General features: G+C 53.4%; 1 protein-coding gene across 1 annotated transcript; it reads right to left on the reverse strand.

Annotated features, from left to right (window-relative positions):
- Positions 1 to 857: 857 nt before the first annotated feature.
- Positions 858 to 23,550, reverse strand: esyt1a (extended synaptotagmin-like protein 1a). Its single transcript, XM_088917434.1, has 31 exons — positions 22,727 to 23,550; positions 16,465 to 16,506; positions 16,230 to 16,364; positions 15,563 to 15,636; positions 15,305 to 15,377; positions 14,882 to 14,971; positions 14,737 to 14,792; positions 14,079 to 14,199; positions 13,796 to 13,972; positions 13,626 to 13,708; positions 12,739 to 12,787; positions 12,309 to 12,398; positions 12,128 to 12,223; positions 11,781 to 11,852; positions 11,323 to 11,409; positions 10,063 to 10,212; positions 9,062 to 9,268; positions 8,150 to 8,317; positions 7,959 to 8,041; positions 7,773 to 7,821; positions 7,089 to 7,178; positions 6,902 to 6,997; positions 6,610 to 6,681; positions 6,245 to 6,331; positions 6,008 to 6,154; positions 5,474 to 5,628; positions 5,162 to 5,260; positions 4,888 to 5,019; positions 4,686 to 4,791; positions 3,892 to 3,941; positions 858 to 3,766 (listed from the first exon to the last, which is right to left on the reverse strand). The coding sequence occupies exons 1-31, from the start codon at positions 23,048 to 23,050 to the stop codon at positions 3,739 to 3,741; spliced, it is 3,288 nt and encodes a 1,095-aa protein (XP_088773560.1). The 5' UTR covers positions 23,051 to 23,550; the 3' UTR covers positions 858 to 3,738.
- Between the last annotated feature and the right edge of the window lie 278 nt (positions 23,551 to 23,828).

Raw genomic sequence — 23,828 nt, forward strand, 5'->3', positions numbered from 1 at the left:
TTACCGCACGTAAATATTTAACTATACTGGTACCGAGGAGCCTATGTGTCTACAATACTTAAATAATAGGACGTGTAATTCCCGCTGTCGCATCCAGTTTACTCTCTAATGCAGCCGCAGGGGGAGCTGTTACATTCCTGGACAGCAGACAGTTCCTACAGCTGATCAATACAGGCTGAAAAACGTTAAGATACAAGGAACTGCTGCTAGGGAATATTTGTGTTATGAGAAGCTTTTTTTTTTTAACTGGAAAGACAACACCCTTATCTATAAATACCAGTGCAGTGCTCCTGTGCACCTGTACAGATTACAGTTGCAGAGCACAGAGCACGGAGCACAGAGCACAGGAGCGAGCTACAGGAACAGAATAGCTGCCAGGACTACAGAGCCAGAACTGTCAGTGCTCTTTGGAAAAGCAAGCAGTCATCACCCGTTACAGGAATGCATACTAGTCGGGTCTTTGTGTTTCAGAGTGCCGAGAGGGAGGAGTGCCTAAACCAGGAACACCTTTGTTGCTTATAGAAGAGCTCCTCTTGTCCACCTGTTGGTCAGCGTGCTACGTCGGTAACAGAAAGACAGCTGTCTGACGCCGCCAGCTTCGGTTTTATACCCAAACAGAACAGTTTAGATAGTTTTGCAGCTCGTGACCATGAAACAGCCAGAGGAAATTTATATCCACTCCCAACCTTAAATAACTGGCATTGATCACTCATTTAAGCACCTTGTCTATTTATAACCAGGTTTCTGTTCCTATATATCTCTAAATGGCCAGAGACATCTCTCTGCTTACCCAGTGTGTGAACATGCACAGTGCACAGCAGACTCTCAGACAGAAACCACCCCAGATAGAGTGTGTGTTGCAGTGCAAATAGTTTTATTGAGAGCGGTACAGTGACACCGGCGGTATTTTGTGTGGCATTTGAATACTGTGATTGTACAGTCAGTCTGTCAGAAATCCCTCTTCCACAAAGGCTGTTGCCCCATCCACAGACTGATTTACACTGGGCAGCCTGGTCTCATTCAGTAACACTAGTCTGATACACACACAGCCTCACTGTCCCCATTCTGATTGTTGCAGAACTGCTCTGCCGTTAATCCACTCCTTCTTCAAGGCTGATATTGTTGGAGGGACAAAAGCAGAAATATATAAATTTTTTCATTTTTAAACATCATCTATACCTTGTGAGCTCTACTTCACAGCACTGTCACTGCAGAGGTATAGATACCTCCCGTTTCTTCATCAACACAGAGTCCAAACGAACGTACACTTCAATAATGACAATAATTTAACCAGGAGTTTATTTGTGCACAATTGCACCAGGTCCTAAATCTCAACCCTTTGTGTCTTAAGAACAACCCCATTTGCAGATCCAAGATTGTGGGTGAAACAAGATACACATGACCTCTGAGCTGAACACATCAGGACAGATCTAGAGGAAATGCGATCACAAGGGATGTGCCCTGTGCACAGTTCTTATTAGTGCTACAACATCATCGGGACAGAACACCTACAGCTCCTCATTATGCTGCAAGGCGTGATGTCTGTGTGGGGCTGTGTGTGGGGCTGTATGGGGCTGTGAGGGGTGTGTGGGGCTTTTAGGGGCTGTGTGAGGGGTGTGTGGGGCTGTATGAGGGGTGTGTGGGGCTGTGAGGGAATGCATGAGGGGCTGTGAGGAGCTGTATGAGGGGCTGTGAGGGGCTGTGTGAGGGGCTGTGAGGGGCTGTGTGAGGGGTGTGTGGGGCTGTATGAGGGGCTGTGAGGCGCTGTGAGGAGCTGTGAGGGACTGTATGAGGGGCTTTGAGAGACTGTGAGGGGCTGTAAGGGGCTGTGAGGGGCTGTGAGGGGCTGTGAGGCGCTGTGAGGAGCTGTGAGGGACTGTATGAGGGGCTTTGAGAGACTGTGAGGGGCTGTAAGGGGCTGTGAGGGGCTGTAAGGGGCTGTGAGGGGCTGTGAGGGGCTGTGAGGGGCTGCGAGGAGCTGTATGAGGGGCTGTGTGAGGGGCTGTGAGGGGCTGTGAGGGGCTGTGTGGGGCTGTATGAGGGGCTGTGAGGCGCTGTGAGGGACTGTATGAGGGGCTTTGAGAGACTGTGAGGGGCTGTAAGGGGCTGTGAGGGGCTGTGAGGGGCTGTGAAGGGCTGTAAGGGGCTGTGAGGGGCTGTGAGGGGCTGCGAGGAGCTGTATGAGGGGCTGTGAGGGGCTGTGTGAGGGGCTGTGAGGGGCTGTGTGAGGGGTGTGTGGGGCTCTATGAGGGGCTGTGAGGCGCTGTGAGGGACTGTATGAGGGGCTTTGAGAGACTGTGAGGGGCTGTCAGGGGCTGTGAGGGGCTGTGAGGGGCTGTGAAGGGCTGTAAGGGGCTGTGAGGGGCTGTGAGGGGCTGCGAGGAGCTGTATGAGGGGCTGTGAGGGGCTGTGTGAGGGGCTGTGAGGGGCTGTGTGAGGGGTGTGTGGGGCTCTATGAGGGGCTGTGAGGCGCTGTGAGGCGCTGTGAGGGACTGTATGGGAATGCGTGGGAATGTGGGAGCCATACAGGAGATCTGGGACCTGGTGTCATAGCAAAAGAACGCCTGACAATAAGGCATCGTTCTCACACAGAAACCAGAGGACTCAGCTACACAGATTAAAACACTGGGCAGTAAAAAAATGGAATGAACCAGTTCAAATCACTCTCAAAACAATAAAAGGAACAATACTAATATTAAAAAACAGATATTACAGCATTTCAAGAAACATCTTTGGCTTTTCAAAAAATAAAAAGGCATATTCTGGTAAGGCAAAATGAAGGCTGTCTCTCCAGTCGAACCCTGGACTCCGCTTCCCCTGCTCCTCCCCTCCCTTGTCACTGTCTCTGATTTAATTGGATGAATTGAGCAGCTTCTCCCAGTTGTGCAGGTGCCTGTGCTGATGCACCTGTTCTCCAGGACAAAGACTGCTGGAAACCCCCGCCTCCAGAACAGTCCCAGTCCCTTCGAGGGTCACAGCCAGGATCCCCATCGCCATGGAGAAAAGCCCCTCCCTCCCTGCGGCTGATTGGCTGGTCCCTAATCCAGGGAGACTGCAACCTGCTCCCTGGACACGCCCATCGGAGGTAGGGGAGGGGCTGAGTGGCGTTGGGGGCGTGCCCAGGGGGCACCTTGGCACTGGCCACCAAGCATGGCGCAGTTCCGAACCAAAACAGCAAAGGGGCAAGGGGAGCCACGACTGCAGACACAGCCTGTGATAAAACCAACAGAACAGAAACTTCCGGACTCCAGTCTTCCGTGACGGGGCTGCGCTGTCGTGATATATATATCGTGACACAGTGAGAAAAGGCATAAGCCGGAATCGTGGGGAGGCACCGAGCAATGCAAAAGCATGGCGAAAGGGGAACAGAGCCGTGGAGACAATACTTTCCCTTGCCTCCCGCAGGAGTGCAGCTCAAGGGGCTAGCAGAAGTCTCGCGAGACGAATCCCTGCAGTCGTGACTTCGAGGGCCTGCTCCTGACCCTGGGTCAGACCTGAGCTGGGCTGCAGGGCCGAGGGGCATGTTTGTGTCTCCTAGGGGCTGGGGATGTCTCCCTCTCTCGTCTGCTCCTCACCAGTACTCACACTACAGCAGTACAATTAAACTGTTAATAATTCCTTTTAAAAACATTCTTGGCACGGAAGAGAAGGAGAGAAGGGGAGGAGAGAAGGAGAGAGAGGGTGGGGGGGTGGAAAGGCATCGCTGGGTGAGGCTGAATCACAGTTGCTGTTGGTTATCTAGTGAGTCTCTTGTTTCAGGTCGTACCTGTCGGAGAGAGACACAGTCAGTGGGAGAAAGACAGCAGCTCAAGCCAACAGTTTCCTGTTGGACAGGAATGTGAGGAGCTGTGTTCAGCCTCGTGATGGAGCTTGTCCCTGAGCCCTACTCACCACTGCGTGACCCCTGCACTCAGGTCCACCTGCGCCAGGTCGATCTGGACCTGGAAGGGAAGGGGACAGGGGCTGGCATCACTGCGCCCACTCGCAGACTGACACACACCAGGGGTTACAGACAGAGAGGCGTTCTACAGACAGACCACAGCACAGAAATAGCCAGGGTGACAGCTGGTCGGGTAGGTGACAGGTGATAGACAGGCAGACAGGTGACAGCTGGACAGACAGGTGACCGGTGATAGACAGGCAGACAGGCGACAGCTGGATAGACAGGTGACAGGTGACAGCTGGACAGACAGGTGACAGCCGGGCAGACAGGTGACAGGTGATAGACGGGCAGACAGGTGACAGCCGGGCAGACAGGTGACAGGTGATAGACAGGCAGACAGGTGACAGATGGTCAGACAGGTGACAGGTGATAGAAAGGCAGACAGGTGACAGCTGGACAGACAGGTGACAGGTGATAGACAGGCAGACAGGTGACAGCTGAACAGACAGGTGACAGGTGATAGACGGGCAGACAGGTGACAGCTGGTCAGACAGGTGACAGGTGATAGACGGGCAGACAGGTGACAGCTGGTCAGACAGGTGACAGGTGATAGACGGGCAGACAGGTGACAGCTGGACAGACAGGTGACAGGTGATAGACGGGCAGACAGGTGACAGCTGGACAGACAGGTGACAGGTGATAGACAGGCAGACAGGTGACAGCTGGTCAGACAGGTGACAGGTGACAGCCGGGCAGACAGGTAGACAGACAGATGGGCTGACAGACAGGAGGGCATTCAGACCTTGCCAATAAGCTCCCTCTCTCGGCTCATGAAGGAAACACTGTTCTTGACAAAGAGCTCCAGCTTCCTCTTCTGAGACTCCGCTAAGGAGAGTTCAAAATCGAACCTACAGAGAGAGAGAGAGAGATGGAGAGGGTCAGAACCACACACTGAGAGCTGCACATCACACACACGAGGACAGAACTCCGCCTCCCGCCCTGACCTCTCGTTGTACTCTGGGTTGAGGTCTCTCTTCTTCACACTGGTCTTCCTCTTGGTGGATTTGTTCTTGTCTGGCAGAAGGCTGAAGGAGATGTAGGGGTCTGAGCCGTCCTTGGCACAGGCTGTCAGCTGCCTGGACAGACACAGGGGAACAGCATGAATATAGACCCAGGGGCACAGACACAGCCTGGACAGTGTGGACATGGACAGTTCGGCACAGAGACAGACACACAGACGCTCGCAGATGGACCCAGCATCCGTGCAAGGAGACAGACCTGCAGGCGTGAATGATGATGACCAGCCGGTTCTCCTCCCTGGAGTAGGACAGAGACAGCTTCACCTGGCCAGGTGCACCGTGACCCTGCTCCCCGTCCCTACAACACACACACATCCGGGAGTGAGACACTGCCTGCCTCCGCCTGTCCACACTCCAGATCCCAGGATACCTCCTACCAAGGAGGTCAGAGTTCTCTCCTAGAACAGACCCACTGTTCAAGGTAAAGGTCATGTCCTGAGTTATGTCCCTATCCCAAAAAAACTACATCAATCAAACAAATGCATGACACATGTGTCTCCGAATGTCTCACCCTTGCGTAGGCACTGATCGGTGTCGGAGATCCTGATTGGTGGTTGGTTTCTCTGGGTTGGGGATGGGCTGCACCTCTCCCTCCAGTCCAGCAGGGGCTCTGTCCAGCGCGCTCCGATCCCCTAGTCCACACTCCGTCACTCGGGAATCCAGGATCTGCATGGAGACAGAACGCAAACATACTCAACACAGAGCAATGACACAGAATTACATCGTTCATCATCAGCGCTGAGCAACGAGACCGAGTTACATCATGCATCATCAGCACTGAGCAACGACGTAGAGTTACATCACTCATCATCAGCACTGAGCAACGACGTAGAGTTACATCGCTCATCATCAGCACTGAGCAATGACACAGTTACATCGCTCATCATCAGCATTGAGCAATGACACAGAGTTACTGTACATCGCTCATCATCAGCACCGAGCTATGAAGCGGTGTTGCACACCTGCATGCAGTGATATTCTCCAGGGATGATGATGCACTTGTGAATCTTCTCACTGCATGCAGGGCTGATTCTGTGCCTCTTACCTTCATTGTAGCTCTCAGCAGTAACTGGCTCTCAGGTTTTGCTCCATCCAGGTTAAACCATCGGTCCAACACCAGGTCCGGTTCAAACAGAATCTCCCGCAGAGGCAGGACCAGAGAGCCCAGCGGCATCCCCCAGCTGTGGGAGAGCTAGGGAGAGAGAGTACAGATTAACACACGGAGCAAACCTGACACATGAGCACACTCATGCACGCTGCACGCTGCACGCTGCTCTCTCACCTTCACAACCAGCATGTCCTCCTGGGGGTCATGAACCAGGAAGGAGAAGGCCTCTTCCCACAGCGGACTGGTGGAGCGCTCACACACCTGGGGAGAGACAGCCACTGGAAAACACCTGCCGACCTCAACCAATTCAACCCCCCACAGATTCGCCCCGATCTATACACAAGCCCTCTGGGAATTCAGCAGGAAACAGGTCTTTCCAACACCAGGAGACCACTAACTAATTAACTTTCTGCCTATGGTTATGGTTACCTATGTAATTTGTAGTTTATGGTTTTAATGATATAATTATGATTACTGAGACTGTTAATCAACATGTCAAATCTCATTTAATGAATCCAAAGTGCAATGTGATGACTGACCTTGGTCCTGTGGGAGTTCGACTGCAGAATCAGCTCTGCTCCTGCCTTTGGCTCCTTCCCACTCTTCTTCAGCTGCACAGAGAGAGTCACACACACCAGTACTGCAGCCGTACAGTCCAACGTACTGTCACTGCACAAACACAACACACTACAACAATGTTAACCATCGCACAGAGCAAACTACAGTCCTGCCACAGGAATCAGGCTCACAGCTGCCATGCAATGGGGCAAACAGCTGTGTGACTATACCCAGCGGCACAGAGACCCCCCTGCTCCCTGCGGACTGACTCACAGGCAGGGCGTGGGCACGATCCACAAACACCGACAGCAGCGCGGACGCGGGCACCACCTTGTTCTGATAGGAGCTCTTGGACTGCAGCTGCAGGACCTGGCGCAGAGAGAGGCGGGTGGAATCAGGGGGAGAAGAGAGACGGCGAGGGGAGGTGGAGGGACTGCAGCTGTCTGTGTGTCCGCCTCACCTGATCCAGCCTGGCGGGGTCTGTCACTCTGGGCAGCCATTCCAGGGTCATGTGCAGCCGCCCTGACTTCACCTCCGACAGCGTGAACCACTGGAACACAGCACACACATGGGTCAGCACACACACGGGTCAGCACAGCACACACACGGGTCAGCAGCAAGCACAAACACGGGTCAGCACACACACGGGTCAGCACAGAACACACACACAGGTCAGCAGCACGCACACACATGGGTCAGCACACACACGGGTCAGCAGCAAGCACACACACGGGTCAGCACACACACGGGTCAGCACAGAACACACACACAGGTGAGCAGCACGCACACACATGGGTCAGCACACACACGGGTCAGCAGCAAGCACACACACGGGTCAGCAGCAAGCACACACACACAGGTCAGCAGCACACACACACATGGGTCAGCACACACATGGGTCAGCACAGAACACACACACGGGTCAGCAGCACGCACACACATGGGTCAGCACAGCACAAACACACATGGGTCAGCACCATGCACACACATGGGTCAGCACAGCACACACGGGTCAGAACAACTCACACACATGGGTCAGCACTACACACACACACACACACACGAGTCAGCACTGGACACACACGGGTCAATAACACAAACAGACAGACATAGGGAGAGACAAACACAGACCATCACTTCTCACCTCGTCGATGTACTGGGATGTAATGATGTCTCTCAGACTGATCTTCAGCCTGTCCACACAGAGAACTCTGTTATGTAACTGCCACAGAGCTGCAACCACCCTCCACAGCATGGCCACAAGGGGGCGCACTACTGTGAAAGTAAGGTGTCCTGCTTTACCCGAGTCCATCCCATGCTCACGCCTCACCTGCCCAGGAAGTCATCTTGATCCAAGTCCTTATCAAAGACCTCGAACTGGACCTCCTGCCCCGGCACCTCAGTCAGGATTACCTGCCAGGCAATCAGAATTACTGTGCTGGCGTCTTCCCACACTACAGCTCATGCAATTCTCAGCGCAAAACCCCTATCCAAGTGGGGGAAACTAGGACAATAACGAACCTCATACAGCTCGTTCCAGGTGGGGTTGAGATTCTCCTTGATCACGCGGCTGCGGAAGGTCATGCCCCCTGTGCGTATCACCACGTAGGGGTCGCTCTTGCCCCTGCCCAGGAAGTTGTCCTTGGCAATCAGGTTCTGAGCCTCCACAAGATGGATCCGCAGCACCCCCTGTGGGACAAACTGTGTTACTGCACCCTGGCCCAGCTACTCCATAACGCTCGGCTATAGTACCACATCAATAATAATAATTGCTTACACTTATATAGCTCTTTTCTGGACACTCCACTCAAAGTGCTTCACAGGTAATGGGGACTCTCCTCCACCACTGGCTGATGCAACAGCAGCCAGAGAGCACCAGCGCACTCACCACACACCAGCTATCAGTGCACGATTGGTAAAGAACAGGGGGGAAATTTAGCCAGGACGCTGGGGTAGAACTCTTTTCAAGAAAAGCCCTGGGATTTTTAATGACCAGAGAGTCAGGACCTCGGTTTTACATCTCATCCGAAGGACGGTGTCTTTTTACAGTATAGTTTCCCCGTCACTATACTGGTGCATTAGGACAGACACAGACCACAGGATGAGTGCCCCCTGCTCGCCCAACTAACACCTCTTCCAGCAGCAGCCTTAGTTTTTCCCAGGAGGTCTCGCATCCAGGTACTGACCAGGCTCACACCTGCTGAGCTCCAGTGGGCTGCCGGTTGTGAGCTGCAGGATGACATGGCTGCTGGCTTCACATCACTGTGAGGCTGGATTGCGTTTTTTCAGTGTGTGACAGTTTAGTGCCCAGGCCGGCAGTATAATAATAAAGCAATTATAATAATTATATCAATGCAATGCAAGAACACTAATCCTGAGCTGCGAGCTGGTACAGTAATTAACCCCCGTGCTGCCGTAGTCCCTCTCTCTCACCTCGGTGGCGAAGCTCGGACCAGGGCTGGTGTGCTGGGGCAGAGTGGCGGAGGCGGAGGGCGGGACACTGACCCCACCTGGGGCCACCACTGAGCCTGTCCCGTCCTCACCCTGCCCTGTCCCCCTGGGGGCTGGCACGGGCACAGGCACTGAGGGGCGGGGCGACACAGGGGCGCTGGGGGAGGCATTGTCATCCAGCCAGAGGATCTGAGGGGGGGGGGGAACAAGGTGGAGAGAGACGCAGAGAGAGGAAGAGATGGCGATCAATCAGTGCAACTGATTTCATGCGGCATTGTTCTCGTCAGGAAATATTGGAAAGGGCTTTATATTAAAATCATACTAGATGATAACAGAAAGGCAAAGACAGAAAAAGAAGAAAAGAGAGAGAACACGTCTGTGAAAAACGGCAGTAGCCCAGTTTCCTGCCCCATGATGATGCAGTAGCAGGGCATGGTCACCAGGGGGCACTCAATTTTCAGTTCAACTCATTATGCTTTATTGGCATGACCAATGAGTAAAATCAGTGTTGCTTAAGCAAAACAAATACAATTAACTTAAAAACAAAAATCTACAGACATTTACAATAAAGACAAAATCATAAGATATTTACATATAAACATATGGAGCATTATTGAGAGGCAGGCTCACTTTTCCTCAGGCTGACAGGAGATCAAAAACTGTATTATTATTATTGAGAAAAAGGTCCCCTGTCTGTTCCCCAGGCTGTGACAGGAGATCACATACTGGGCTGCCAGTTCAGCTGAGTTCCCTCCTCCCTCTCCCAGTAGGATTGGGGCCTGTTGTGATTCTGGCAGGTGTGGGAATTCTGGGATTAGATTTGTAAATTTTGGGAGGAATATTTGTCACAGTGCAGTAGGAAGTCTCCCCGCTGGCAGTGGGAGCACAGCCTGTCCTCTCTGGGCAGCCGGGTCTGCCTGTGTCGCCCAGTTTCTATGGCCAGGCTGCGGTCACTGAGCCTGTACAGTCTCTCTCTCGCTCACCCTCAGGATGATGTTCATATAAATGCGGCTGGCTGACCCAGAGCTGTCCAGCTGGAACCACTGATCCAGGGAGAGGTCAGGAGCGGTCAGCAGCCGTGAAAGAGGGATGGACAGGCTGCCCAAGGTCAGGGAGCGGTCATCATCCTTCACCTGGGGGGGGGGGGAGACAGGAGGCAGGGAGAAGGAGGAGGAGGAGAGGAGGGGAAGGAAGAGGTGGTCGTTAGCAACATTTTAATTACCGTCACTCTTACAAGTAGTAGATAACACCATTAACAGCTTGAGAGGAAAATTACTATCACTGCTATTACTATCTTTCACTTTCAAAGATCTCTGTTTCAGCTGCAGCAGTCACAGTGGCAGTAAAGGGCAGGGCGGTGGCTCTGTGGCTAAGGATCTGCGCCTGTGGCTGGAAGGTTGCCGGTTTGTATCCCCCGGCCAGCAGAGGAATCCTACTCCGTTGGGCCCCTGAGCAAGGCCCTTAACCCCAACTGCTTCAGGGGCGCCGTAATAATTTCTGACCCTGCGCTCTGACCCCAAGTTCTCTCCCAGTCCGTGTGTCTCATGGAGAGTGAGCTGGGGTATGTGAAAAGACAAATTCTTAATACAAGAAATTGTATATGACCTACTGTAGAAAGTGCTATCTTATCTTATTGGTACTAAACATCAGAATCACAGTATTATAATTGATATAGTACTGAGCAGTACAGTGGCATGGTGGTTAGTGCTGTTGCTGCCTCAATAGTGATTCTGAATTTGCACACCTTCCGTGTGGAATTTGCATGTTCCCATTAATGTGCTCCTGTTTCCTTCCTCTTTCTACAGACGCCCTGGCCATATTGATTCACATCTCTAAATGACAGGGACTGGTGGCACGGTGGCGCACTGGTTAGCATTGCTGCCTCGCACCTGGATTCAATTTGTACGGTGCGATCTGCATGGAGTTCGTATGTTCTCCCTGTGTTCGTGTGCATTTCTCCAGGTTTTCTCCCACAGGCCAAAGACATACTGGCAGCTTAAAAGGCTTCTGGGAAAGCTGGCCCTAGTGTGAGCGTGTGGGTTTGTGATGGACTAGAGTCCTGTCCAGGGTGGACCCTGCCCTGTGCTCATTGCTTGCCGGAAAGGATCCAGCTCCTCTGCAACCGTGACTTGGATGCAACGGTTAGAAGATGGGTGGATGGTGTCCTGTCCCAGTTAGATCCGGGGTGGATCCGAGGCAGATGCGTGGATAATGGATGCGGGGTGCTTGTGATCATCACTCACCTGTACGTCAATGTCCTGTCTGCGGGGGTCCTGGATGAAGAAGACGAAGGCGTCCTCCCACACGGGGTTATTCGTGCCGTAACAGGTCTGTCACAGGCAGAGAGAGGGGATCACAGGTTACCCTTCTCCTCTCCACGGGGTGGGAGTGTGGAACAAGCTGCACAAGCATGATGTTGAAGCCGATACCCTGCCTTCCGTCTGGAAATGGCTGGATGAGATCCTGGGATCAATGAGGTGCCAGCTGCCAAACGGGACAGACGGGCCCCTGGGCCTGATCTCACGGCAACCCTTCTCATGTTATTTAAACTGTGGAGAGGTATAAACACTGTACTATAAAGAGTACTGGAGATACTGGAAGTACTGGGGCGTCAGGGTATTTAAGGAGTGGCTGTTGTACTGGTGTATGGATTCCCTGGCTGTCAGGGTATGGAGATAGTGGGGTGCTGGGGGTAACTCACTCGGCTCTCGCGGGTGGTGTCCTGCACGGACAGCTGCACCATGGGGCTGGGCTCCTTATTGCCCTTCTTCAACTGAAAAAAACAGGCACGGTCAGGACAGCTACACATCACTGCACAAGCACACACACGACCCCCCTGAACTAAGCGTAACACTTAGTCTATCAGACCAATGAAGCAACAAGAACACCATTACACGCAACCCTGTGAGCTAACCAAAACAGTACAAGCAACTACACAACAACACAGCAGAACACAAAGAGACCGGTACAGATGTCTCCTGGCTTCTGTCAGGCCCAAGCAGCCACACAGGAAGCAGACAGATGACAGTGACACGAAGTGTGACTCACAGGAAGTTCCTGTGCACGGTCCAGGTACACTGCCAAGATGGCTGCCGAGGGAGGCTCTGCCTTCTGAGTGGAGAAAGAGCGATTCCTCTGGAGGACCTGGGAGAGGGGGGAGCGGGAGAGAGGGGATTAGCAGGTTGTGTACAAGGCGATGGGTGTGAGGGTGAGGCAGAAGGGCACTTGCCTCGTCCAGCTTGTCCGCGCTGGGCAGCAGGGAGAGCCACTCCAGCCGCAGGTGGACGCTACCAGTCTCCGTGTCCATGAGAGGGAACCACTGGGAAAGAGAGATGAGCTCTTCACTGACACACTGAGAGACTTGAGCTCTTCACACACTAGGGGATAGGAGCTCTTCACTGTACACTGACACTGAGGGATAGGAGTTCTACACTGTACACTGACACTGAGGGATAGGAGCTCTTCACTGTACACTGACACTGAGGGATAGGAGTTCTACACTGTACACTGACACTGAGGGATAGGAGCTCTTCACTGTACACTGACACTGAGGGATAGGAGCTCTACACTGTACAATGACACACTGTCACACACTTTTCACAACACAGGGAAGGGTGCCTGTCAAGTCTTCATTAACACTTCGCTGTCCGTCAACTCACATCATCCAGAACGCGGGTCTGTTTCACACAGCCCAGATCGCTCTTCATCCTGCGAGACAGAGAGAGAGCATTTCCACACAGCACCATGAAGAGTGAGGTGACACAAGAGAGTGAGAGGCAGCACCATGAAGAGTGAGGTGACACAAGAGAGTGAGAGGCAGCACCATGAAGAGTGAGGCGACACGAGAGAGTGAGAGGCAGCACCATGAAGAGTGAGGCAACACGAGAGAGTGAGAGGCAGCACCATGAAGAGTGAGGCGACACGAGAGAGTGAGACGAGCACCATGAAGAGTGAGGTGAAACGAGAGAGTGAGAGGCAGCACCATGAAGAGTGAGGCGACACGAGAGAGTGAGAGGCAGCACCATAAAGAGTGAGGCGACACGAGAGAGTGAGACGCAGCACCATGAAGAGTGAGGCAACACGAGAGAGTGAGACGAGCACCACGAAGAGTGGGGCGACACGAGAGAGTGAGACGAGCACCATGAAGAGTGAGACCACATGAGAGAGTGAGAGGCAGCACCATGAAGAGTGAGGCGATGCGAAAGAGTGAGAGGCAGCACCATGAAGAGTGAGGCGACGCGAGAGAGTGCGATGAGTACCATGAAGAATGAGGAGACACGAGAGAGTGAGACTCAGCACCATGAAGAGTGAGGTGAGCAAGAGAGTGAGACAAGCATCACAAAGAGTGGGGTGTCACGAGAGAGTGAGACGCAACACAATGAAGAGTGAGGTGACATGAGAGTGAGACGCAGCACCATGAAGAGTGAGGTGACACGAGAGAGTGAGACGAGCACCATGAAGAGTGAGGCAACACGTGAGTGAGACGAGCACCACAAAGAGTGAGGCGACGGGAGAGAGTGAGACGCAGTGACAGAGGGAGCCCTACCTCCCCAGGAAGTCGTCCTGGTCCGGGTCTTTGTCAAACACCTCCAGCTCCAGCTCCTGGCCCGGCACCTCATGTACTATGACCTGTCACACACGCAGACAGGAGGATGTGAGCATGCAAACCCCCTAACAAGGGTGCCGAGCCCCCCAGTCTCGAACAGGCCAGCACACCTCGTACAGCTCTCTCCACTGCGGGTTGAGATCGTCGTCAATGGTGCGGGAGGTGAAGGTCTGCGTGCCCACTCGGACCACGGCGTAGGGGTCCGACTTGCCCTTCACCAGCCCCTTGATCTTGGTGTCCTTGGCAGCCAGCGCCTCCGCCTCCAGCAGGTGAATCCGCACGATTCCCTGCAGGGGGGGGACCAGAGAGGGACAGGGTGAACTTCAGAGCGCTGCAGCTGCAGCGAAGGGGCGCGAGACCGAGCCGAGTGGCGGGTGCAGGGGGTGTCCGTACCCTGGGCAGCGGGGAGCGCAGCTGTGCCACGTGCAGGTTGGCCACGAGGGGCACCGTGAGCCGGTTGGGCAGGACCAGGTGGGAGGCGATGGCGTCCATGATCAGGGTGTCCGAAAAAGAGCTGCAGCGCAAACCGGGGGAACGCTGATTAAGCAGACACTGTTGTATCCAGAATAAACACTAGGGGGCAGTAGTTAAAAAGACATTGCTCTCCACAGGAAAACCACCAGAGGATGGTATTAAAACACGGGGGTCAGGAACACAAGCACCAGAGTACAAACACTGTACTGCAGAGGACAAAGACTAGACTGCGCCACACAGGGCAAGCTAGGGGGCATTTTTTAAACTCTGTACTTCTTAGGATTTTAAATCACCCAGCATTTTTTGTATTTAAAAAACTACAATGCACAGGGTCAAACATCAGAAACCTCTATATGCAGACACTATATTGCACTGCAACAATGGACCACTGTTTGAAAACACACACTGTAATGCACCAGACAAACAGCAGAGGGCTGTACGGACACTCTGGTACGCAGGGCAAATAGTACAGAGATGTTTCAACAGCACTGCAACATGAAATGGTTTCGCACAAACCGCAAGAGAATGGTTTACTACTCTACTGATTACGTTACTTCTGGGAAGAGAATCCACTCACTTTAACCCAGGGATGTCCAGCAGGTTGGTCATTCCAGTCCAGTTGATGTCCAGTCGCTGGCCGGGACAGACAGAAGAGTGACATTAGTAACGGACGGGGATCGCTGGAACAGGAGCAGACGGACCGGCCGGGCGAGGGGACTCACAGGGCGGCGAATGAAGAACATGGTAATGGCTCCCACCAGCGGGACATCTCCGATCAGCGGCTCCAGGATGACGCGGAGCATCCCGTGGAGCTGCGGACAGACGGGCAGCAGGAGACGGCAGACAGGGAGACGGTCACACTGACGCCACCACATGAAGGTTCTCAGACGAGACAACAAATACTCCTGCAGCACCTCAGCTCTCCCTCGCCCCTGCCTCTCAAGCTCAGGCAGGGTTTGCTCACAGTTTAAAACAGACCGGGGAAAACAAGGATGAGCTATGAACAGGATGTGAAAACGAGACAATGTCTCCATCAGCAAACCGTGAGTTCACACAGAGACGTGACCTTGCGGGGTCACGCAGGGTCACGAGGGGTCACATGAGGTCACGCAAGGGCGGAGTCCGGACAGGCAGCTCCCTCTCACCTGTATCCCTTTAACTCCGGCTTTGCAGAAGTACTTCTTGATCTCCACATTGATCTCCACATCACCAACGTAGCTGCAGGGACAGAGAGAAGGGACAGGAGAGAGACGAGCCGACAGCTTTAAGGATATGAAATCCGATCTTGTCAGGAAGACATCAGGACAGAGAGATGGTGAAACAGAGAGTGAGGGGAGGAGGGTGAAAGAGAATGAGACAGAGTGAGAGAAACAGACAGAGAAGGACAGAAATCTGTCCAGTACCTAAGGTAGAGGTCCAGCAGCACTTGTCTCTTGTCATTCTCAGTGTGAGCCTTCACCCCCACCACCTTCAGAGCCTGCCAACACAACAGCATCATTCAGCACTGGACTGGAGCTGTGTGTCTGCGGTGTGCATCTATGCGGTTGTGAATCGCTGTCCGGCACCTGTGCGGTTGTGAATCGGTGTCCGGCAGGGTGCAGTAGTGAATCAGTGCGTAGTACCTGTGCTCTAGTAAATCACTTTGCAGCAGGGTGCAGTTTGGAATCAATGTGCAGTACCCATGAAGCAGTGAATCGGTGTACAGTAGTGAAACAGTGTTCAATACCTGTGCAGCAGCGAATGGTTGTGCAGTAAGTGTGCACTAGTGAATCCATGTGCAGTACCTGTGCAGTAGTGAATCAGTGTGCAGTACTGAATCAATGTGCAGTACCCATGCAGAAGTTTATCAGAGTGCAGTAGTGAATCAATGTGCAGTACCTGCGCAGTAGTGAATAAGAGTTCAGTACCTTTGCAGAGGTGAATTAGTGTGCAATGGTGAACCGGTGTATGGTAGCGAATCGATGTGCAGTACCTGTGCAGTCAGTGTATTGGTGTGCAGTAGTGATTCAATGTGCAGTACCTGTGAAGTAGTGAATTAGCGTGCAGTTTGCATCTTTGCATCAGTATTACCTTCTCCCCCAGGTTGACCTTGGTGAAGCTGAGAGTCTGCAGGTGAGGGCTAGAGGCGCGCACAATGGGGGCGATCGTCTCCAAAAGCAGTTTCTCCACATACTGACCGAGGAAGGGCCAGGCCTGCTGCAGGATCTGCTCATGCAGGGAGGGAGGACCAAGAGGGAAGGCATCTATCAGATATCAAAATCCCACAGTCACCAGCCTACTGTCGCACTGCAGCATGAATTCTTACCTTGTTCAGCCACTCTGCTTTCTCCACATCTGGGAAACTAACCTGTAGAGACACAGAGGGTCAGACAATTTTGTCCATCAGACTGTGTGTGTGTGCAAGAATGCACCAGTGTAACTGCATGCATGTATGTGCGACAGTGTTCCCCGTGCCACTGTGTGCATGTGTGTGTGTGACAGTGTACTGTGTGACTGCGTGTGTGTGCGAAAGTTTACTGGTGTGACAGCGCGTGTGTGTGTGTGACAGTGTACCAGTGGGACTGTTTGCATGTGTGTGTGTGACAGTGTACCTGAGTGACTGTCTGCATGTGTGTCTGCGACAGTGTAGTGGTGTGACTGTGTGTGTGTGCGCAACAGTGTACCAGCGTGAAAGTGTGTGTGTGCGACAGTGTACCAGTGTGACTGTGTGCATGTGCGTGTGTGTGACAGTGTACCCGTGTGACTGTGTGCATGTGTGTGTGTGACAGTGTACCCGTGTGACTGTGTGCATGTGTGTGTGACAGTGTTCCAGTGTGACTGTGGGAGTCAGACTGAGTGAAAATGCCATCTTTGTTTAAATGCAAAAGTACCAAACCTTTGTTTTGGGCCTATTTTCAGTGTGTGGGGAGTTCAGAACATTACCACAGACACTCCCACACACAAGGTCTGTACTCCCCTAGCAGTGCTGGTGAGTGTGTGTGTTAGCAGGGCCTCGTGGTCTAAAGATCTGTTATCTGCGTACGCTGTTTCTGCTAGAATTCAGCTCCCTATCAGGCTCCAGGCATCAGAAACAGCACAGCTCCTGAATGCACTCTTACCACACACCCCCGACCCCCTGTCACGAGGCGGCGAGGAGCAAGCTGTCCACGTCCTGCAGGCATGCAAGCTGTCTGAGCCACGGCAGTCTCCCCAGCGCCAGTCTGCAGAACCACACCAGTCTCCCCAGCGCCAGTCTGCAGAACCACACCAGTCTCCACAGCGCCAGTCTGCAGAACCACACCAGTCTCCCCAGCGCCAGTCTGCAGAACCACACCAGTTTCCACAGCGCCAGTCTGCAGAACCACACCAGTCTCCCCAGCGCCAGTCTGCAGAACCACACCAGTCTCCAGAATGCAAGTCTCCACAGCGCCAGTCTGCAGAACCACACCAGTCTCCAGAATGCCAGTCTCCACAGCACCAGTCTGCAGAACCACACCAGTCTCCACAGCGCCAGTCTGCAGAACCACGCCAGTCTCCACAGCACCAGCCTCCAGAACACCACCAACCCCCAGCACCATGCCAGTGTCCACAGCAATGCCAGCCTCCACAGTGCCAATCTGCAGAATCACACCAACCTCTAGAACAACATCAGTCTCCACAGCCATACCAGTCTGCAGAACCACACCAGTTTCCACAGCACCAGTCTGCAGAATAATGTTAGTTTCCCTAGCACCAGTCTGCAGAACCACACCAGTCTCCAGAATGCCAGTCTCCACAGCGCCAGTCTGCAGTACCACCCCAGTCTCCACAGCACCAGTCTCCAGAACCACACCAGTCTCCAGAATGCCAGTCTCCACAGCGCCAGTCTGCAGTACCACCCCAGTCTCCACAGCACCAGTCTCCAGAACCACACCAGTCTCCAGAATGCCAGTCTCCACAGCGCCAGTCTGCAGTACCACCCCAGTCTCCACAGCGCCAGTCTCCAGAACCACACCAGTCTCCAGAACCACATGTCTCCAGAATGCCAGTCTCCACAGCACCAGTCTCAAGAACCACAGCAGTGTTCACAGTGCCAGTCTCTAGAACCACACCAATAGTTCCCAGAATGCCAGTCTCCAAAGCACCAATTTCTAGATCCATGCCAGTCTCCACAGCGCCAGTCTCCAGAACCACACCAGTCTCCAGAATGCCAGTCTCCACAGCACCAATCTCTAGATCCATGCCAGTCTCCACAGCCACACCAGCCTCCCGAACCACACCAATCACCAGCTCCATGCCAGTGTCCACAGCAATGCCAGCCTCCACAGTGCCAGTCTCCAGAATCACACCAACCTCTAGAGCAACATGGAGCAGCTAAGGATCTGCGCCTGTGACTGGAAGGTTGCTGGTTCAAATCCTGCAGCCAGCAGAGGAATCCTACTCTGTTGGGCCCCTGAGCAAGGCCCTTCACCCCAACTGCTCCAGGGGTGCCCTATAAATGGCTGACCCTGCGCTCTGACCCCAAGCTTCTCTCCCTGTCTGTGTCTCATGGAGAGCAAGCTGGGGTATGTGAAAAGACTAATTCCTAATAAAAGAAATTGTATACGGCCAATAAAGTGATCTTATCTCATAACTACACCAGTCTCCACAGCCATGCTAGCCTCCAGAATGCCAGTCTCCACTGGGCCAGCCTTCTCCAAGGGTTCCAGCCACCCTTTCCTTTCCACAGAAGTACCCGACATCTTGTGAACTTTGACTCTGCTCGTTGTTTGCTTTACTGTTGATGTTTGTGTTGTGCAAGTGTTTCTCTGAGGCCGGGCTGTTCACCGCGTGACCTTGTGGGCTGCAGCTGTGAAAGAGGTTTGGCAGCAGTGCTGGTGCCCGGCACACCAGTGCAGCACCTTGGGACTGGAAGCAGAGAGCGAGGGAGGGAGATGAGAGAGAAATAGCAGAAGCAGAAACACACCGTCTCGCCTGTGCCAACAGCGTGACATACGAAAGAAGAAAACAGGGCCTGCAAGTTTGTACATGCCTGCGTGTGTACATACCTTTCTGAGTGCACATACGTGGGTGCATGTCTGTGTGCGTGCACATGCCTGTCTATATGTGTGCATGCCTGTGTGTATGTACATACTTGTGTGTGTTCATACCTGTGTACACATGTCCGTGCCTGTGTGTACATACCCGTGTGTACATGTACATGTCTGTGTGTACATTCCTGTGTACATGTGTCCATGCCTGTGTGTGTACATACTGTACCTGTGTACATGTGTCCATGCCTGTGTGTGTTTACATACCTGTGTGTATGTACATATCTGTGGGCATGCCTGTGTGCGTCTGTGTGTGGACATACCTGTGTGTACGTACCTGTGTGCATGCTTTTGTGTGTACATACTTGTGTGTATGCGTGCAAGCCTGAGTGTGTCGATACCTGTGTGTGCATGCCCTTGCCTGTGTACTGTATGTGTGTACATGTTTTTCTGAAGAAAGCCAGATCTCAGGGAAACAGGTATCACTTTCCCCTGGGAAACACTGGCCCTCAGCACTGCACTGCACTGCACTGACACACCCAGGCCTGACCAGCAGAGTGCCAGGGCCTTTGACATTCAGAGACAGGGAGAGAGAGATGGACGGGGCAGAGCCTACGAGGACAAACCGAGCACCTGTCTGTAGAATACTTGCGCAGGAGCGTCTGCATGATTCATTAGCTGCCCCCTGAACGATACGCTCTCCTATTTCCGCCTGCTCTGAAACACAGGGCTTCCGGCCACAGAGAGACAGGAAGTAGCACTCATGTGGCAGTGTGGACCACAGTGTTACCACTCTCAGAGCAGAGCACAGGCATGTCTGCACAGCCTTCCCAGTCTCCGGCTGTTTAATACAACATGAAGACACTTGAGAGAAACAAACAGAGCATCGCTTTGCTGTTCCTTTCAGTTTCCTCCAAGCCTCCAGTCAAAGAAGCTGGACACACACACTCATGGGTTGGGTTTACCAGCAGCCTTGAAAGTAATGGTGGGTGTGAGACACAACACTAAGCATAAAATGGATTAGCTCGTTTTGGTGTATATCACTGCAGGTCCTGACGCAGATGCTCACACAGAGCAGTATTTGTACAATAGGGGTAATATAGTGCCCCAGAGCAGAAGGCAACTCAGGGACAGAGCTTGGTCTGTCTCAGGGAGCACTGCTGGTGCTTTCTGCTTCATCCATGAGCCTCAGAACAGGAGGCGACAGCAGCTTTTGCCAGCAGCCATGTCACCCTGCAACTCACAACTGGCAGACCACTGAGGCTCAGCAAGTATGAGCCTGGTCAGTACCTGGATGGGAGACCTCCTGGGAAAAACTAATGCTGCTGCTGGAAGAGGTGTTAGTGGAACCAGTAGGAGGTGCTCACCCTGTGGTCTGTGTGGGTTCTAATGCCCCAGGATAGTGGTACAGTAGGTCCCTTTTCTGGTCTTTTGGATGAGACATAAAACCGAGGTCCTGACTCTCTGTGGTCATTAAAAATCCCAGGGCATTTCTCGAAAAGAATAGGGGATTAGGGGTGTAATCCTGGTGTCCTGGCCAAATTTCCCATTGGCCTTTACCAATCACGGCCTCCTAATCCCATCTCTGAACTGGCTTCATCACTCTGCTCTCCCCACTGAGAGCTGGTGTGTAGTGAGGGACTGGAGCACTATGGCTGCTGTCACATCATCCAGGTGGGGCTGCACACTGGTGGTGGTGGAGGGGAGATCCCATTACCTGGAAAGCACTTTGAGTGGAGTGTCCAGAAAAGCACTATATAAGTGTAAGCAATTATTATTATTATTACTCCCAGCAGAAACGGGACCAAAATCAGTGCCTCCACTGGCACTCTGCACTGGCAAGACACGGACTGAGGAACTGCAGTCTCATCTACAATCTCAGTGCGAGTCTCCTCGCTGCTCTGATTCCTCTCTCTCCTCTAATGACTCACTGGCTCACTCTCGGGCCCAGGAGACGGGCTGGAGAATTGCCTAATATAGCCAGAGTTGGATGGACACAGAGGGAGGGGAGGGGCAGAGGAGGAAGATGGGAGGAGGAAGGGGGTCAGTGGGTTTATTTTTAATTAATCCAGTTCCTTATTTAATGAGATAAGTCAGTTAAGACACTCATTCAGAACGACAAGCCTGTCATAGAGCAGGAAGTGTAACAGTGCAAGCAGAGGGAGGAAATAACCCAGCTGTCCCACCCAGGACGTGAGCCCCTGGAGGAGGAGGGAGAGAGGGGGGAGACGGAGACAGAAGAGCTGACTGACATTTTCACACCAAGGAAGGAAAACTCTGATCTGATCTGAGACGGATCTGACTGCAACAGCAAGCTACTCACACAGCTCTGTCAGCTGCCCTGTGAGCACACAGCCCAGCCCACTGAGACAGAGGGAGAGCGCTGTCTCAGTGTGTGTCAGTGTGGGGCCTCACATAGCAGTGCGGGGCTCAGTGTGGGGCTCAGTGTGTGTCAGTGTCGGGCTCAGTGTGGGGCTCAGTGTGTGTCAGTGTGGGGCTCAGTGTGTGTCAGTGTGGGGGTCAGTATGGGGCTCAGTGTGTGTCAGTGTGTGTCAGTGTGGGGCTCAGTGAGTGGCTCAGTGTGGGGCTCAGTGTGTGTCAGCGTGGGGCTCAGTGAGTGGCTCAGTGTGGGACTCAGTGTGGGGCTCAATGTGTGTCAGTGTGGGGGTCAGTGTGGGGCTCAGTGTGTGTCAGTGTGGGGCTCAGTGTGGGGGTCAGTGTGTCAGTGTGGGGCTCAGTGTGTGTCAGTGTGGGGCTCAGTGAGTGGCTCAGTGTGGGACTCAGTGTGGGGCTCAGTGTGTGTCAGTGTGGGGCTCAGTGTGGGGGTCAGTGTGTCAGTGTGGGGCTCAGTGAGTGGCTCAGTGTGGGGGTCAGTGTGTCAGTGTGGGGCTCAGTGAGTGGCTAAGTGTGGGGCTCAGTGTGGGACTCAGCGTGTGTCAGTGTGGGTGTCAGTGCAGGGCTCAGTGTGTGTCAGTGTGGGGCTCAGTGTGTGTCAGTGTGGGTGTCAGTGCGGGGCTCAGTGTGGGGCTCAGTGTGGAGTTCAGTGGTGGTCAGTGGGGGGTCAGGACAGCAGTGTGGGTCAGTGTGGGTATAAGTGCTCAAAAAACTAGCATGAGTGGACAGCGCTGCAGACAAAGTCTCTTCCTCTCCTGCAGTGTGAGACCTTTTTTTAAAACAAAAAACAACTTTCCAGTGACAGCGCAAAACGCAAAACTGCATTCTGACGTTGAGCAGAAAGCTCGCACGTGTCTCTCTGTATACACACATCTGGCACGCTCCGCAGCGACGCAGTAACTGGAGACCCGATGACGTAACTACGAGGGACTGGGACGGAACCGGCAGCAGTGCCGCAGTGGAGTACAGCTTGTGTGTGAAGGACAATCACAGAAAGAAGGCAATGGGGTTTATATTGGGCTTTGCCTCTGTTATACAGTAAGGGTAAATTTACAATGTGTGTTGGCACAGTAGCGAATCCTCTAGGTGTCCGAGTCTGAGCTGTGTGCGTGTGATAAGCAGCTGTGTGTCTGAGGTTGACGGAGGTACGGAGCAGCACGCAGGAAGGAACAACGCTTCGCTCACCCAGGCTGGCATTTCTCTCTTGGTCCGCAGGACCCGGGTGGCCGTGATCTCCTGCTCGTTCTCCAGCAGGTACATGGCGGAGCGCAGCCTGGTCTCCTTGCCCTCCCGGGTCAGCTTCCAGCCCGTGTACACCATCAGCCCGAACACCACCAGCATGATGCTGAACCCGAAGTAGCCCGCCAAGTAGACGGGTATCAGGGCACCCAGACATTTCCCGAAGGACCACAGCACCGACACGGCGTCCGCCCCCGGGGTGACCGGCGGGTCGAGGGCGTGGACCTCGTCCGGGGTCGGGATCGGGATAGAGCCTGAATCCGTCCGCATTGTCGAACCGATCCGATCGGAGCCGCTGCTGGTTCCGCTTGTATCGGTACAGCGCCCCGGACTGTGAAGGTCCGGAGACTTAACTGGAAAAACTTAGCCAAAGAGTCGGAAAAATAAACTGAAGTTAAGAAAAAAAGGTCAGCTAAAAGTACCAGTTGTATCGAGGCTACTTCTGCGAATGAAAACAAACCAGTTTTGAGGTCAAAATTTTGAGCGGCTCCGAGAAGAGCTCGTCGACCGCGCAGACGCTGCCACGCTCTGCCCGTCTCCCAGCTAAACGAGCCTCCGCGGGCGCGTCGGTTTTATCGGGACGAAATGATGGGCCGTGCGTAAAAATGTCCCGCTTTCGCCTGAAAGCCCTCAAAAATATAAAAACAAACTCGAAAAGCCCAAGTTACGCCTTTCGTTCTTCAGCCGCCGGAGCTGCTGCAACACGCCCTGCGCTGCGGAGAGAGACGCTGCCCTGCCCACCCACAGCCGCTTGCCAGACGGCTCAGACTGAGCAGGAGTGACGGTGGGATAGACGACGCTACAGCAGAAGGCAGGGCTGAACGACGTCTCTTCCTTTCTCCTCCGCCCCGCTACCCGCCGAGAGAGAGAGTCCCGTTATTCTGGTGGTGCAGAGGTGGGGCTTTGGGTGTGTGTGCGCATGGTATCTTTTTAACTTCCTTTACACTTCTTGCCAACTTGTGACCGCGTCTTTAAATTTGAAAACACGTCCATTTTGAGTCATCGATCTAAACCCCGCAGTGACTGGTTCATAGAGCGGTTTTATACT

Source organism: Atractosteus spatula, chromosome 1, assembly GCF_055471065.1.
Source record: "Atractosteus spatula isolate fAtrSpa1 chromosome 1, fAtrSpa1.hap1, whole genome shotgun sequence".
Lineage (NCBI taxonomy): Eukaryota > Metazoa > Chordata > Actinopteri > Semionotiformes > Lepisosteidae > Atractosteus > Atractosteus spatula.

Bases quoted from the DNA above. Each gene is read 5' to 3' on its own strand.
- esyt1a (XM_088917434.1), bottom strand. From the start codon at position 23,050: ATGCGGACGGATTCAGGCTCTATCCCGATCCCGACCCCGGACGAGGTC. The intron at 16,507-22,726 runs GTGAGCGAAGCG...GTGTCTCTACAG, and splicing joins AGAGAGAAATGCCAGCCTGG to GTTAGTTTCCCAGATGTGGA. The intron at 12,224-12,308 runs GCAAGTGCCCTT...CCCCTCTCCCAG, and splicing joins GCGCGGACAAGCTGGACGAG to GTCCTCCAGAGGAATCGCTC.